Source organism: Lipophrys pholis (genome assembly GCF_963383615.2).
Source record: "Lipophrys pholis genome assembly, chromosome: 17".
Lineage (NCBI taxonomy): Eukaryota > Metazoa > Chordata > Actinopteri > Blenniiformes > Blenniidae > Lipophrys > Lipophrys pholis.
In genome coordinates, this window is record NC_137643.1 from 2,803,655 (window position 1) to 2,818,929 (window position 15,275).

General features: G+C 46.4%; 2 protein-coding genes across 2 annotated transcripts; both read right to left on the reverse strand.

Annotated features, from left to right (window-relative positions):
* Nucleotides 1–951: 951 nt before the first annotated feature.
* Nucleotides 952–6,641, reverse strand: LOC308122918 (histone-lysine N-methyltransferase EHMT2-like; the record flags this gene model as incomplete). Its single annotated transcript, XM_080485086.1, has 11 exons — nt 952–1,660; nt 2,218–2,393; nt 2,554–2,632; nt 2,725–2,811; nt 3,252–3,367; nt 4,212–4,289; nt 4,388–4,532; nt 4,790–4,957; nt 5,446–5,600; nt 6,410–6,514; nt 6,636–6,641. The coding sequence occupies 11 exons, from the start codon at nt 6,639–6,641 to the stop codon at nt 1,480–1,482; spliced, it is 1,296 nt and encodes a 431-aa protein (XP_080341212.1). The 3' UTR covers nt 952–1,479.
* Nucleotides 6,642–7,596: 955 nt separating this feature from the next.
* On the reverse strand, nt 7,597–12,290 carry LOC308122368 (double-strand-break repair protein rad21 homolog A-like; the record flags this gene model as incomplete). The annotated part of the gene is made up of 13 exons (XM_080484145.1): nt 7,597–7,788; nt 8,076–8,159; nt 8,694–8,876; nt 9,013–9,158; nt 9,533–9,689; nt 9,764–9,987; nt 10,376–10,504; nt 10,627–10,749; nt 10,846–11,055; nt 11,197–11,303; nt 11,692–11,791; nt 11,882–12,011; nt 12,147–12,290. The coding sequence occupies 13 exons, from the start codon at nt 12,288–12,290 to the stop codon at nt 7,597–7,599; spliced, it is 1,929 nt and encodes a 642-aa protein (XP_080340271.1).
* Between the last annotated feature and the right edge of the window lie 2,985 nt (nt 12,291–15,275).

Consider the following 15,275-nt stretch of genomic DNA (forward strand, 5'->3'; position numbering starts at 1 on the left):
ACATATAGCCCAAACTTTTACAACTCTCCTATCCATGATAGAAAATAGACTTTTCTGCTCAAATATTATCATTTGAGGAAAGACTTAAACGTCCTCACATCAAAAACAAAAGGACGTTTTTCCAATTATGCTGCAAAATAGTAAATTTATAGCTCTGAAAAAGCAGCGACCTGTCCCCTCTTCTGTTAAGGTAAATATCCTGCATGAGTGTAATTCTAGGCAGAAATCAGACGTAATTTGAGGGAATAATAGCTATGATTTTGAACCATGTAAGAATAAAAACAGATGCATGTATTGCGCTTCATAACTATAGTATTTAAGTCTTTGGCATTTATAATGATCCGCCTTTTTAAAAAGTAATACATTTGTACTTTGACGTGTCACCCTTAAACAGGCTCGATAACAAATCAGGATAAGCACAAAACATGCAAATTTGAGGCACTTACTTCAAGTCACGATGAAAAGCTCACCAACACTGTTTTTTAGTCGCAAGTTGACTCAACATCTGCTTTAAAATATTATGTACTCACTGTCAGTACACACTAAACCCTCGTGTTTTTCCAATTGCATTCACATCTCTCAAAAACAAAAAAACCTTTTATCATGTAAACAGGCCAATAGCCTGTCACAAAACAGGTACTGCAACATTCACAATACCACCAAGGTAACCAGTTTAACCAGTTTGCAGTAATCTGTAAATTGCCCTTCCCGTAATTTATATATGGAAATTATGGCAGAGAGAGGCATGTTTGATCAGTGAGGTCTCCTCACTGCCCGCCTCGAATGCCCCCTGTTGATCAAACTACAGCAGCTACAATATAACACCACATCTGTCAAGAGAAAACAAACGACACACAAAGAATAAACTTTTTAAAAGCATTTGACGACAGGAAAGCTGCACTAGATCTGATATCAAAACTCATAATTGAATGAACACCAGAAGCCACAGATCAACTCACGAGTTATTTTATTACACTACATGTGAAAACAAAGAAATATGTATAAAAAAATAAAGAAGATGAAGCTAAAACCATCATCCAATAACAACACTATCCTTCAAGTCCTTGGAGAGTCCTGCGCTCGCTGACTCATGACTGTTTGTTGGCACAACAGAGAATGTGTCAAATGGATATATGCAAGACCGGTACTTGATGGCACGCTCCTAATGCACAGAGTTTATGCGGAAAGGCATAAGAATATGGTGGGATACAGTAACATTACTGTATGAGGACAATCACAAGACCAGCCTACACTGAGAAAACTGTTAGGTTAAGGCTCATGTCCTCTATCAGAGTGGAAATGATAAAGTAACTTATCAGTTGGCAGTTGTTGGGAATATAGACGACGTCTCAAGTAAACAAAATCAGCACCTTAGATGAGCAAGTGAACTAGATCCCCTTCTCCTCGTCTTGACTTCCTGTTGTTGCGTGTGCATGTGAAACTGAGGAGGCTGACCCAAATGTCCCATGGGTGAGGTTTTCAGGAGTTTCCCAGCATGGCCATCCCACAGTCAGCTCCCGAGTCGGGGCAGGCCTCCAGGCGAGCCAGCCTGCTCTGCTCCAAGGCGATGGCCTCCGCCGAATGCTTGCATTTCTCTGATCCACACTGACAGGTGAAATACTTGCTCTTTATGTCCCAAAACCGGTCTCCGTAGTCGAACCTGAAGACGGACAGAAGATGAGACACAAAGTACAACACACCTGTAAACAAAGTGCATCTCAGTGATTACAATAATTCATTCAAGCAGTGAATTGTCCATATATCTCAGATTATTGACATCTCAGGCCTTCATGACTTCATCTCATCAATCATTGTAAATATATATATTTTTTATTCAGAGGCCATAATTACCAAATAGAAAATGTAAGAAAGACTTTAATCTTTTAGTTTATACGTTATGAGAGAAAACTTAACATGATAGCATAATGTGCTGCCCCTGTGTCAGATGAAGAACAACTTCCCTCTAGTCTGTCCGTTCAGTTAATGTTTTGTTTTTTTAATTAAGTAGTTTGTGTCCCTTTTCAAACAAAACAATTTAAGAATTACCATTCGCCAAGAAATCTTAATGCTGGAAATTGTGATTGTGTGTCTTTTTGAGCTGTTTAATGCTTTTTGTTTCAGTTTTTTTATTAAATGTTCTAATAAAAGGAATGTAACCGTGGTAATTCAGTGGGAAAGTTTTGAAGACTAAAGGTTTAAAGCCTGTGATGGTCTCACCCCAGCTCCTGCCCACTGAGGATGTCTCTGGAGCTGAAGAAAGCGATGCGGGGGAATCGGAGGTCCTGATGCAGCATGAACACGCGTACTGGGATGAGGTTCGGGTCACACAGGTGGTTGATGAAGCGGCTGATGTTGCCATAGTAACGGGCGTCGATGCAGTACACCTCTCCGTCCTACACAGGAAGTGAAAGAGACGGATTCAGATGAACTGGGCACAGCAGAGAGAGGCGACAGCTGAAAACCACTGCTTCGGTTCATGATCAAACTCTTCACCAGCCCAGCCGTTCTGGCGCCAGGGCGAGTGTGTCTGTTTTATCATCACATCTATTTCACCTTGTTGTCCAAGTCAAACAGGTAGGAGTCGTCTTCTCTGACGTCTGCCTCTGCATCAGAGATCAGCTCGCCAACATATCTGTGTAAAGGAGGAAAGGAAGACGTCAAACCGTTCACATGAGCGCAGCTTAATACTGGACAGGTTTTTTGGGTTGTTGTTTTTTTTCTTACTCGCAGATGAAGCTTCCCTGAGGGATGTCCTGCAGAGCTCGGACTCCCCAGCCCATCTTCTCTGTCCTGTAGAGCTGCAGACGAACTCTGCCGGGGAGTGAGGGGAAATCATGACAAGTCAAAAACATTTCACCGTCTCCCTCTCGCGTTCTCTTTTCTTTTCTCTCTCTAGCCTCTTCTCTGCCACTCAGAATGTTTAGCTGCACAATTAAGACACACCACAGAGCAAAAAATCAATGAACAATTAAAGACGATGCAGGGAGATAGAATTAATAGAACTTAGTATGACAGAACAAAAACGGAGAAACGTAGAATAATAAAAGTAATAAATTACAAGTTAAAATGTTTGATTGCAGCAAGAAAAAAACTATAATAACAGATTTCACTTGAGACGAGGGAAAGCGATTATGTGATGAGTACAATGATGTTAGAATCGTAGTGCTTGTACTATTTGTATTGCTATTTGATCCCATTGGGCTCATGCAGCTGCTGTTGGTAGAAAACCACACCTCATGTGACACACGTACTTGATGCCTGCCTGGACGACCCGGTTCTTGCACGATCGATAACAAGAACACGCCATGTTGCACTCAAATATTAGTGGAGGCTCAATTTTGTTGAATTCTTGAAGCAGCCGCTGATCCTGACAACAAAAAAAACCAATATGAGAATAACATCATCTCTTTGGTGAACATTTAATTCTGGTCTTTGGCTTCACTGTTCCCTTAAAAGGAACAGTGGAAAAGAGAGAACCTGTTTTCAATTAGTTTGATATGGCTGGTTGTACAGGAGACATATTATTGCTATAAGTGTCTGACCACCCTTTACAGGCAGAGAAAGGCAGGACATTTGTGTAAATAACAAAACACTTCTGCTTTAAATGTTGCATAAATTGACATGAACGGATGCGTTCTGCTCCTTTCGCCTTTAGAAAAGCACCTCTTACTGAAGGTTACTGCGAATATCACCTGATGCATGTTTTAAATTTGTAATCTAATAAAATACGACCCATAAAAAAAATGACAACGGACATATAAGGCTGATGTACCTTTAGCATTTTTTTTTTTCTTTCTTCAATGTGCATAATGCTGTATACTCGACCATGAGAGATGAATAGAATCTCGGATGTCTCAACAACATATTTGACCACTTGCAGGAAATCCTGTGAGGAATATAACCCATTTATGTGAATTATGAATCATAAAATAAATAGGATTTCGGTCCGTTTTTAATGTCTCCTACAGATTTTATGATTCAAAAATAAAACTTAATGGGAATATCTTTTAAATTTTGTGACATTAAATCTTCTGTGGTGAAAATGGACCCCTTTAGAAAATCCCTAGACTTGAAACGTTAATACTTTCAAGTCTAGTAATGACAATGAATAAAGTAATGACTCTAACCAGCAAATGATCTGTATCTGTCTTTTTCCCCCAGCAGGTTTATCTGAGTAACATTGATGGCGTGGCTTTTGAGAAGCTCGTTACCTTGTCATACCAGCAGCGGATGCTGAGCTGTCCACACAGACAGTTACTGGATGAACAGTCGTCCGTGCAGCTGCAGTGCTGAAGACAAGAAGAAGAGAAGAAAAAGCTCCAGCTGCTCTTTCTTTCCTCAAAAAAATCTTTTCTTTGCATGAAAAGTGAAGCCACAATGACATTACCTGTAAGTGTGTGATATTTCGATCTATGTTCATCGCTGAAGTTTCACAGTTCTCTGAAACGTATTTGTAGTCTGAAGGACAGCCCTCGTCGTCCACGGCGTTCACACAGGGAATTGGCACGTTCTCGTAACCCTGAGCGATGTCACTAAGAACAACAGAGTTTCATCAGGGAGAAGATCAAACAACAGAAATGTAAAAAGTGAAGAAAACGTGTTCATACATGATTAATTAGTTTAATTGTATTTCAGCATATCGTGCTGGACAACTCGCTTGTGCCTGATATGGAAAACAGCTGTTTAGTTTTCAGACCATCAGAGCAATTTTATTCACCTTCATCTGATCACGATGGTACTTAGACAAGTTTTATCTAATATTTATAACGTCCTAAGATACTAAACCCACCTGCAGATGATTCTCTCTGTCCGGAGCATGCGATTGGTTATTCCCCGGCGCAGCTTCCTGTTGATCTGAAGTGACACCCACACTGGAGTGTCGGCCCGGGCCAGGGAGAGCGGTGTGTCTCCCTCCCTGTTCATGACGTCTATATCTGCCCCTCTGGACAAAAACAACCTGCAGACAGGAGACAGGGAGGCAAAACACATGTTGAAACTAATCGGATCCGTCATTGTTGAAGTGAACTGTTACCCATGTAGTTCGGGAGGGGCGGCGGGGGGCAAGAACTATTGTGATTGAAAGGCAACCTGTGACACAGGAAGTACCAGCTGAGGCACAGTAAGAACACTTCATGTACACAGAAGTGATAAAAACTTTTTTCCAGGCTTTTCCCTCCATGTATATTTAAGTGTTTTGTGTTTATTCAGATGGCTGGTAGATCAGCTCCTTGTCTTTACTTTAGTTTGTGTGTGTGTGTGTGTGTGTGTGTGTGTGTGTGTGTGTGTGTGGGGGGGGGGGGGTTGGGCAGGTTAAGGGCAGATGCCCTCCTCCATCACTGATTCAGTATCCTTGGTTGATGTTTTTGACTATTTTTATTTGAGATGCTGCTTCTAACTTTTCTTTACACGACTTCAACGTGGCTGTTGTTTGTGATATCGACTTACGTGACGCACTCCAGGTAGCCCTCTCTGGCGGCGATGTGCAGCGGCGTGTCTCCGTGTACGTTCACTGAGGCGAGGGAGCAGCCGGCGTTCAGCACCAGCTCGGCGATATCCACGTTACCGGCGTACGCCGCCCAGTGGAGACACACATTCAGCTCCTGAGGAGGAGAAAGAAATGATGTTCAAAAACCTGTGAGCGTGTTGTTGCTTTGCATCAACGATCACGTACGAACAATAAATTCTACAAACAAATTAAGTTAACGTCAGTTGTGACACTGAAAATAGCTGATAGAATACAATTAACTGTGAACAAACTATACGAACTGTTGAGTTATGATGGATAAATTAAAGTTAGAAACTTAAATTGATTTAAAATGCGGATTTGAAAATCTCTTTATTCTATTATGATTTTGAATTATGTGTCTGAATATTTAATCCAAAGTGATTTTTCTCATTTAATTTTGTCATCAGTGCTTTCTCTCCCATTAAGGTTAAAACTATTTCTGTTCTCTTTTCCTTCTTTAGTTGCCATTCCACACCTGGCCTCTTTACTGTAATTCTTCTTTAATTCGGCTGAGTGGTGCAACTTCCTCAAATCCTTTAGAAATACCATATTTCGGTTTGTTCTCTTGATTCACTTCCTCTAGCATTAGTAAGTTGTTTCTTGTAATTGTATTTAATGTTTTGTTTTGCACACTGTTCAGATGTTTCAGTTCCTAGGTAATGAACACCACAAGTAGAGAAACAACTTGCCTCTTCTCTGGTGGTTGAACTTTGACTCAGGTGAAGAACTCAAATACTGTACATGTTCATCTCACTCAGGATTATTGTTGAAAAAGTTCATTGTTTTGATAGTTATTTCTACTCACATAAGCGTTTACTTTATGAAATCAAAGCAAATGTATCTGGACATTGATGTCTGGGTTAAATTATGAAAACTGGTTTCATCCCGTGTCTCTTCACTGACCTTATCGTTGATGGTGACGTCGGCGCCGCGGTTCAGCAGCGATTTGATCACGTCCACATGTTTGTGCTCCGCGGCCCAGATGATCGGCGTCCAGCCGCCGCTGTCCTGTAACGCGGCGAAAGAAAGACTTCAAACTGACGTTCGAGAACAACAACATCCTCCGACAGACAGATATGATGAACTTTAAACCAGCTGATGATTTGCACTCTTGGGAAATATTTCACACCAGCATGCAGAACAGATTCACTCTAATGTGTCTCTAGTCTCACTCTTATCGCAGGCTTCGTTTCTTTGCTTCGTCATGCTTCATGCAAACTGCATCAGAACGGATTTGGGTCCAATTTTTTATCGTAAAAAAAAATAATCCTGACAATTGGTTTCTGATTGGAGACGCGAGCGCAGCGCTTGTAAGAACAATAAGATTTTTATTAAATTTTTTTCCTAAAGTGCTGCAATACAGTCTTGTATTCATTAAACCGCAGAGTCCACAACTCATACCTGCGCAAACTCTTTTTAAAACAATCTGGATACAGGCGCATTCTCCGTCCGGTGGAGAAGAGTGGATGGAGTGACAAACCCACGGCTGTAAACTAAATCTTCACTTTGGTAACACTGAGCGGCGAGAGACAGCAGCTCCAAACAACCAGATGCTGCGACGGAGCGTCTTCCACCAGCCACTTCAACGACAATGTCCAGCCTGTGTCCACATGGTGGTTCGTTTTTCCTTTCCGTGTTGCTAATGGCTGCTGCCGCTGGGCTTTGGGGAAGAACGTGGAAACTCTACATAGACCTGGCGAACCACTGCGGCGCCGCGCTGATCCTCCTCAGAGCTCAGAGTTGTGGCTCTGCAGGCCTGTCAGAGCTGCTTCCAGCCAGAAACCAAGGCTGTGTGGACACGGGCTTTTATACATAAAGTGCATGAATTTTTCTATAAAGTCTAAAATAAATAAATAAATAAAATAGGCAGAGAATGAGGGAAGAACGAGGCCTAAAAGACATTTCATTAAAAAAAACATAACTCGGTATTAAAGTGGATATTGTTTGGAGTTGCGATCTTCTTTACGAAGCCAAGTCACCTTTCTTCCCCCCCTCACACTGCCCGACACGAAAGCACCACATGATTCAGGTGAATAACTGTTAAGATGAGCAGACCGGCCTGACGGCGGAGCTTCCTCGGAGCGCTTCTCTCAGATGATGTGGAAGCGAGGGCCGGGCGTGGCTACGATGTCGCTGTACGGCTCCTCCTGGACCAGCTCCACCGCCTGCTGCTTCTTCAGCACCAGGAAGCTGTAAAACTTGGCCGCCGCCTGCTTTCGGTTGTTGTTCCTGCAGAGATCCAGCAGGCTGACCGACTGGGCGCCTGTTTTGGCCATCACCCTCTGTTGGGGGGGAGACAGGCAGTCAGGACGGGGAGATCTGATTGGTCGTGATGGGTTTTGATCTGAAAACTTGTGTTGGACTCATCAAAGATGGCGGAGACATTGGTTCTTCTACTGGTGAAAGTAGTTAGTGTTTCACTGCACGTCTCACTATTACATAAGACGTTAGAAAACATCCATTTCTCCAACAACCACAAACATCCGCCACTAAACAACATGAAACAGTAAATTCAATAAATACAACTGAACTTTTGTAAGTTCAGAAACTGTAAACTTCACTTCAGTACCTGGAGGCCATGAAGCATCTGCTGGGTTCTTTTGTTCCACCTCCTCTCCTCCTGGTCCTGATCTCCTCCCTGCACCTCCTCCTCCTGACACACATACACACACACACACACACATGCACACGCATACGCATACACACACACACACACACACACACACACACACACACACACACACACACACACACACACACACACGCGCGCACACACACACACCAGTGTTTCTATGAATGTGCACATATAGAAAACATAGACATACATGTGTAGATTTCTATATGTGCAATGACATTTAAAAATGTTTTGCCTTTAATGTCTCAAATCACCTGTATGGCAATTTGAATTGCATTTAGTCTCTTTATAAAAATATAAATAAATATTTACTTTGCTCTGTTATGTTTGCTCTGTTGTATTTTTGTTGTTATAATAATTTCATTTGTGCCCACATGTCCGAAATAAACTTTTAAATTCAATAAAAAAAAAAAATTCTAAACTAATTTTATATATAGAGAGAGAGAGAGAGAGAGAGAGAGAGAGAGAGAGAGATGTATAGATGATGGATGTATCTGTGTCAATGAGTCATGGAGAAGCAGTGTGTGGTCAGTGTGTGGATCTCCGTCTCACCTCGTCGTCAGAGTCGTCGTCGTTCTTCTTCTTGTCCTTGTCCACCAGCAGGTCCAAATCAATCAGCTGGCTGATGTTGGTGGTGCTTTCCTCCGGAGGCAGATCCACGCTGGCTGTCTCCAGCTGCTGGGACGCAGCAGATACCTCAGACTCCTGCTGCTGCAGCTGGTCCAAGGCTCCCATCTGGAGGGCGGGAGGTCAGAGGTCACAGCAGTACAGTTCAGTGGCTACAGCCAATCAGAAAGGTAGATAAATGAAAATCATGAAAGCATTACAACATGATTCTGGTGTCGGTCAGTGGCAGGAGGGCTGTACTCACGGGCAGAGCCGGCTCCGTGTCCTGCGCTTTGCGTTTTAAGCTCCTCTGGGAGGAAGGAGGCGGCATGGCGGCCTCGTCCAGCGTCGTCCTGCTCCCCTCCACAGCCGACGTCTGCAGAACGATGGCCTCCTCCATGATGGTCTGGTCTGGAAGACAATCCTCACACGATTCCTGTCATCGTGTACTCGCTTTGTTTCTGAACTCTTCAAAAGGGTTTATTGGGGAATCTGAACCGGGTTTGGTGTTCGAATGCAGAAAAACTGTTAATTAATTAATTAATGAAGCTTAACACCAAGTGGGTTGTTTTCACTGTGAATTAGAACAATTTGTCATCTCATCATGCATGCTGCCTGTTTTTCACTATTCTTCTCTCTTGCATTTGTACGTTTGCATCTTATCAGCCCTGCAAAGGTCAGTCAATCAACACAGGAGGAATAAAACTTCACCTTAAAGCCATTTCACTAAAGTAAACTCACACTTTGTGTGACGTGAATCTACACACACAGATCCATTCTCTCACCCATGATGTCTTTCTGTTGCTGTCCGGCGGTTTCCTCTCTGGGCACCTCCGGGTTCTCCAGATCCTTCAGGAACTCATCCAGACTGTCGGCCTCTCCGCCCTTCCTCCTCTTCCTCAGCTCGTCGGGTACCAGCGGCGTGAGGCATCTTGTAAACATCTGCACACGAGAAGAAATGAGGGCGTGACGAGAGCACGAGTGGCCGCGTGGAACTGCGTCCGTTGAAAACTCACCTTCAGCAGCCGGGCGTTCCACAGGGGCTGAGCCGGGAGGGAGAAGAGCTTCTCCACGCCCCCGGTCTCCTTCCACATCATCAGCTTCTTGGTGGGAGGAGCCAGATCCAACGTGGTGACGATGTCCGAGTAGTCGGAGAGCTGCGCCCGGATGGTTTTACTATCCAGCTCCTTCACGCTGTCCACAATCAGCTTCCTCTTACGCTTCGCCTTGGTTTCCTTCACTGCAACGAGCACGAAACATCAGGAACCAGTCAGAGGATAATAATTATAATTATTATTCTTATTATTAATCTTCAGGAAAATATAAATGTTTGGTCCAAAACAGTAAATGTTGAGCTTCAGATGTCATGACGGTTTTGATCATTGTATTCTGGTTTGATGTTTTATGTTTGGCCAAACTTTCATTCCTTTCTAAACTAAGTTTTCCCTCTTGTATATTTGTTCTATTTCAGATTTATTTCTTTTTCTAATGATGAAAGTTTCTTCGCTCCAAAGCCAGTCAGAAGATCGTCCTCCTGAAGTTGAGACCGATGTTCAGACTAAAGTTAGAAGACGCTGCGTTGAGCGGGATGAGAAAACGAGCCGTTGGGAAACAGGAAAAGCAGCTGCCTGTGATGTCGATGGGCTCCAGAGCGAAGGTTTCCTCCTCGTTGTGAACCAGGTTGGTTTGTTCTGCCTGGTCGGCCATGGTGGGCAGAGGCTCTGTCGGACCGGAATCCGGGCTGTCCGGGGCTCCGGCTAACGCCACACAGTGAGGAAAACATTAATGTTTAACATTAATAACAGCTCGGTCAGTCTTCTGCATTATAGACAACAATGAGTCTGCGCCACACTGTGGAGCCCGGCTGAGTGCGGCTGACCTGAGAGGGCATCGAAGTCGTCCTCGTCGTCTCCGTGGTCCTGAGGCATCATGACGCTCTGTGTGATGGCAGGAGGGTCGTCGAAGATGCCGCCTCCATCCTCGTTACTCAGCAGCTTGTCCACTGCACATTACATGAGTAGGATTGACGTGTCGTGTTTCATTTCTCGGGTTCTAAAAACAAAAACGTTTGACGGTGTGCGACACCGCCAGATCTTACCCAGCATTCCTCCCTCGTGGCTCTCCATGGGGTTGTCTCCGAAGTCGTCCTTGTACTGGTCGTCGTACTCCAGATGGTTGGACTTGTCGGCCATCGGGTTAGCTCCGCCCTCCGCCTCCAGCAGCAGGTTGGAGGCTGACGCTCCCATGATCTCCACCTCGAAGGCGCTCTCCTCTCGCATCATCTCCCGGTCGTCCATTCCAAAGTCAGCTGCGCCAGACAACATAATGAAATATACTGTGACATGGCAAAGCTGAGGCTAATGAGTAAAATGGTTATTCAAACTGTTTCAAATGACCCCAAAAATATATAGAATAATATGGTCAAATAAAGAGAAGTGAAGACGCTCACCAAAGTCATTGTCCTGCAGCAGGTTGAGGTTTCCCACCTCCTCTCTCATGGTGATCTCCTCCACTCTGCTCTGGTTCAAGTTGAACTGCTGAGCCACGTCAATGTCGCTGCACAAAAGACACAGAAGCACCGTCAGGAATTCTGAATTTACCAGCAGCCTGAAAGCCCATTTGTTGCCTTTCCGTGGGATCGGTGCGGCGACCTTTCAGGGATTCTTAAAATTAGAATGGGTTAAACGTGCAGTCAGAGGACAAGCGTGGATGACATTATGAATATGAAAATAGTGTGTGTATCAACCATGGCCTGAAGTGTTCCTGGAGTTGAAATATTCTTTCTACCTCAACCACGTGGGCTATGACTCCTCTCCTTGCTAAAAAAAACAATATCTAAAGCAGCAAGTCGTAGTGGCTTTATATTTTGCCGACTGGAAATAAACAAACAAAAAAGAAGTATTTTCCTGCTGGAATTTCCCCGTCAGGAATAAACAGGACTCACTCCAAGTCTGGCAGCGGTTGGTCAAAGTCGTGGAACTCCTCCGGTAGGGTGATGGCATTGTACGCCGCCTCTCTGTTCTCCTCTGGAAGATCCACCACACCTAAAACGTCACACAGACAGAGCATGAGCCTCTCCACCGACTCTTCCCAACCGCTTCAGGGAATCCAATGACTGATTTAGTGTTTCCAACCTGGTCGAAACGCCATCTTGATCTTGATGAAGGCCTCGTTACAATCTGCCAGCAGGTACTTGGCCTTTCTGTGGTAGATCCTCACCACCCCCAGCAGGAGATGACCCGACGTCCTTAAAGCCATTTTCACCTGAATCAAATGAAATCACAAGGCGATGATTCAATACAAAGCCATCCTCTTGAACCGTTGGCATCCCATGTACAGTTCAACAAACACAACAAGCTGTTTTAAAGCCGTTAGGAGCGAGCAGTGAAAGGAAATGACCTTTGGTGAGATGATGCTCTCCACGCTGCTCTCCAGATTGCACTCAAACACGTGTGCCTTGGTCAGCTTCTTGTCCCAGTGGGCCGCCAGCCAGATTTTGGCCAGCGGCCCTCGTTTGCTAAGGACAAAGTGGGCATAAAACATCGTCTCGGCGCCTCCTCACCACCAGGGAAAGGGGGAAGGGGGGAGGCGTCGGGCCTGGAGGGGAAAAACAAAACAAAACAGGACAAAGACAAAAACACAGAATTGAAATCAGGACTCAGATGTAGTAAAACAGAGCGTAACAGATCCGCTCATTGTCGTGTGGGAGCTTTCATGATGCAGATGTTTGTCTAGTTAATACCAGCAGGAGGCAAATTGATTGAGAATTCTCTAAACCATGGCTCGGTATGGCAACAGTCCAAGTTCTTCTCCTCTTCTTTTGTGTTTAAGGACAGGAAGCATCCATAAAGTTGCATTACCGCCATCTGCTGGTTCTGTCTGTCTACATCGTTTCCCACTGCTCTCTTTGTCCCTGATGATTTTTTTCCTCTCTCTCTTATCAGCAGCTTTTCCCTCCCTGATGACTGACACCTTTGGCTGAGATGCCTTGTTGATGCTCGAAGTTACAGGTGAATGGATGAACTGGTTGGACGAGTCACAAAGAAGATCAATATTGATCTATAGCTGTCATGATCAGCTCTCCTGCAGCCCCTTAGGGGGAGGGGTTATTGGCTGCAGGTGTGTGCTTTTTTCCCTGCAGTGTGTTTCAGGTGGGCGTGCCTGGAGGTGGTGTTTGGGATGGAAGAGCTGGCTGGGTTAATTACCAGGATTCAGTACAGCTGCGGGTAGCAGGTGGAGGCGTTTTGGAGGAGTGGCTCTGCTTTTTAAACGGGCTCCTCACTCCACTCGACGCGGGACCGTAAAATCAACAAGAGTTAGGAGTTGTGGTGTTGTCTGTTAACTCTACCTCTTGCTACCTGCTCAACACTCCACGCTCGGGCCCAGCCAGCACCAGCTCGTCCCACACTGCCTCGGCCGCCACCCACTGGACCACAGCTTCAACCTGCTCTGCCCCAATCAGCTCTGTACTCGGCTCTGGTGCTGATTCCCGGGAGCCCCCGTCCGGACAAGGACACGTCCCCTCGCTCCGTCAGCCTGACTCCGTCCACGCTAGCCTGACCCGTGAGCCACTCTCCCCAAGACTTTATCTCTTCTGGAGGAGTCTAAAGTCTAAAATTATTTCGTTTGTTAAATAAAATCCTTGGTTCACTTCATCTTTGTTCTGGTGACTTTCTGCGCTTGAGCCTCTGTCTCCCCGCCGTAACAGTACGGTCCCGCCAAGATGAGCTCAGCAGATCACCAGCCAGGATCAGATATGGACCAGTCTCTCCAGCAGTGCCTCTCCAGCCAAGACGCCAGACTGGGTCAGCATGACGCCTTTCTGCAGAGCCTAGTAGTCAACAATCGGGCAATTCTAGACCAGGTGGCCAGCCTGACCTCCCAGGTGGCCAGCCTGACCTCCCAGGTGGCCAGCCTGACCTCCCAGATGACCAGCCTGACTGTCCAGCAGAACCCGGCCCTCCGGTTACCTGAGCCTTCGGTCTCAGTGCCAGACCTGGGTCCACCTCCTGCAGCCCACTTCAGAGAACCCTTTGCTCCCGTTCCAGAGAGGTACGCAGGTGATCTGGGATCATGCCAGGCCTTCCTGACCCAGGTGGGCCTGGTGTTTGAACTACAGCCCCAGTCCTATTCCTCCGACCGATCCCGGATTGCCTACCTTATTGGACTCCTGTCTGGAACCGCCAGAACTTGGGGAACAGCGTTGTGGGAGGGCCAGGCTCCTGAGTGTAGCTCGTACCAGACGTTCACGGATGAAATGAAGCGGATATTTGACCACCCAGTTCGTGGAAGGGAGGCCAGTGACCGACTCACCCTCATCCGCCAGGGCAACCGCAGTGTGGCTGAATTTGCGATCGAGTTTCAGACCCTAGCAGCGGGTAGTGGTTGGAATGACCGTTCGCTCCAGTCTGCATTCTACCGGGGATTGCAGGATCACCTCCAGGATGAGATCGCCACCCGAGACCGAACTGAAGACCTCGACAAGCTGATTAAACTTAGCATCCAGATCGACAACCGTCGCAGGGAGCGTCGCCGCGAGCGATCTCTGCACTGGACTCCTGCACTCCCCAGACAGCCGCGGGCTGATTCCCCAGGTCCTAGCTCCGAGCCAGAAGCCATGCAGATTGGACATGCCCAGCTCACCCCGCAGGAGAGACAACTACGCCGGTCTAATGACGCTTGCCTCTACTGTGGTGAACTGGGACACTACATCACCCGTTGTCCTACACGCCCGGGAAAAGGACGGGCCCGCCAGTAGTAAGGGGGTTACTGGTGAGCCAAAACCTCTCTAATGCCCCCCAGCGACTCCAATTATCCGGGACGCTCTGTTTCCAGACCCAGACTCTGATGGTCTCTGCGTTAGTGGATTCCGGAGCAGAGGAGAACTTCATGGACTACCAGTTAGCAGAACAACTATGCATCCCGTCTGTCCCCTTGGAATCCCAATTAGAAGCCCAGTCTCTCAACGGTCTCCATCTGGCTCGGGTCACCCATAAGACTGTCCCCGTCACTCTGGTGCTTGCAGGTAACCACCAGGAGATCCTCTCCTTTCACCTCATCGACCACTCTCGCCCCCCGCTGGTTCTGGGGTACCCTTGGTTGCGTACTCACAACCCGCGGATCGACTGGGTGAGGGAGGAGGTCAGTTCCTGGAGCGCCTTCTGCCTTAACCACTGTCTGCGGTCGGCCCTGACTCCGTCTACGCCCACCAGGCCTGCACCCCCGGATGCCACGGACCTCTCCCTGGTCCCTGAGGCATATCGTGACCTGGCTCCAGTGTTCGATAAGGACAAGGCTCTCTCGTTGCCCCCACATCGCCCATATGACTGCCCTATTGACCTCTTACCAGGAGCCACGCTGCCTCACAGCCGCCTGTATAATCTGTCCCGACCTGAACGCACCGCCATGGAGACCTACATTCGGGAGTCCCTGGCTGCAGGCCTCATTCGACCATCTTCTTCTCCAGTAGGAGCCGGGTTCTTCTTTGTGGGCAAGAAGGACGGCTCACTACGACCGTGCATAGACTTC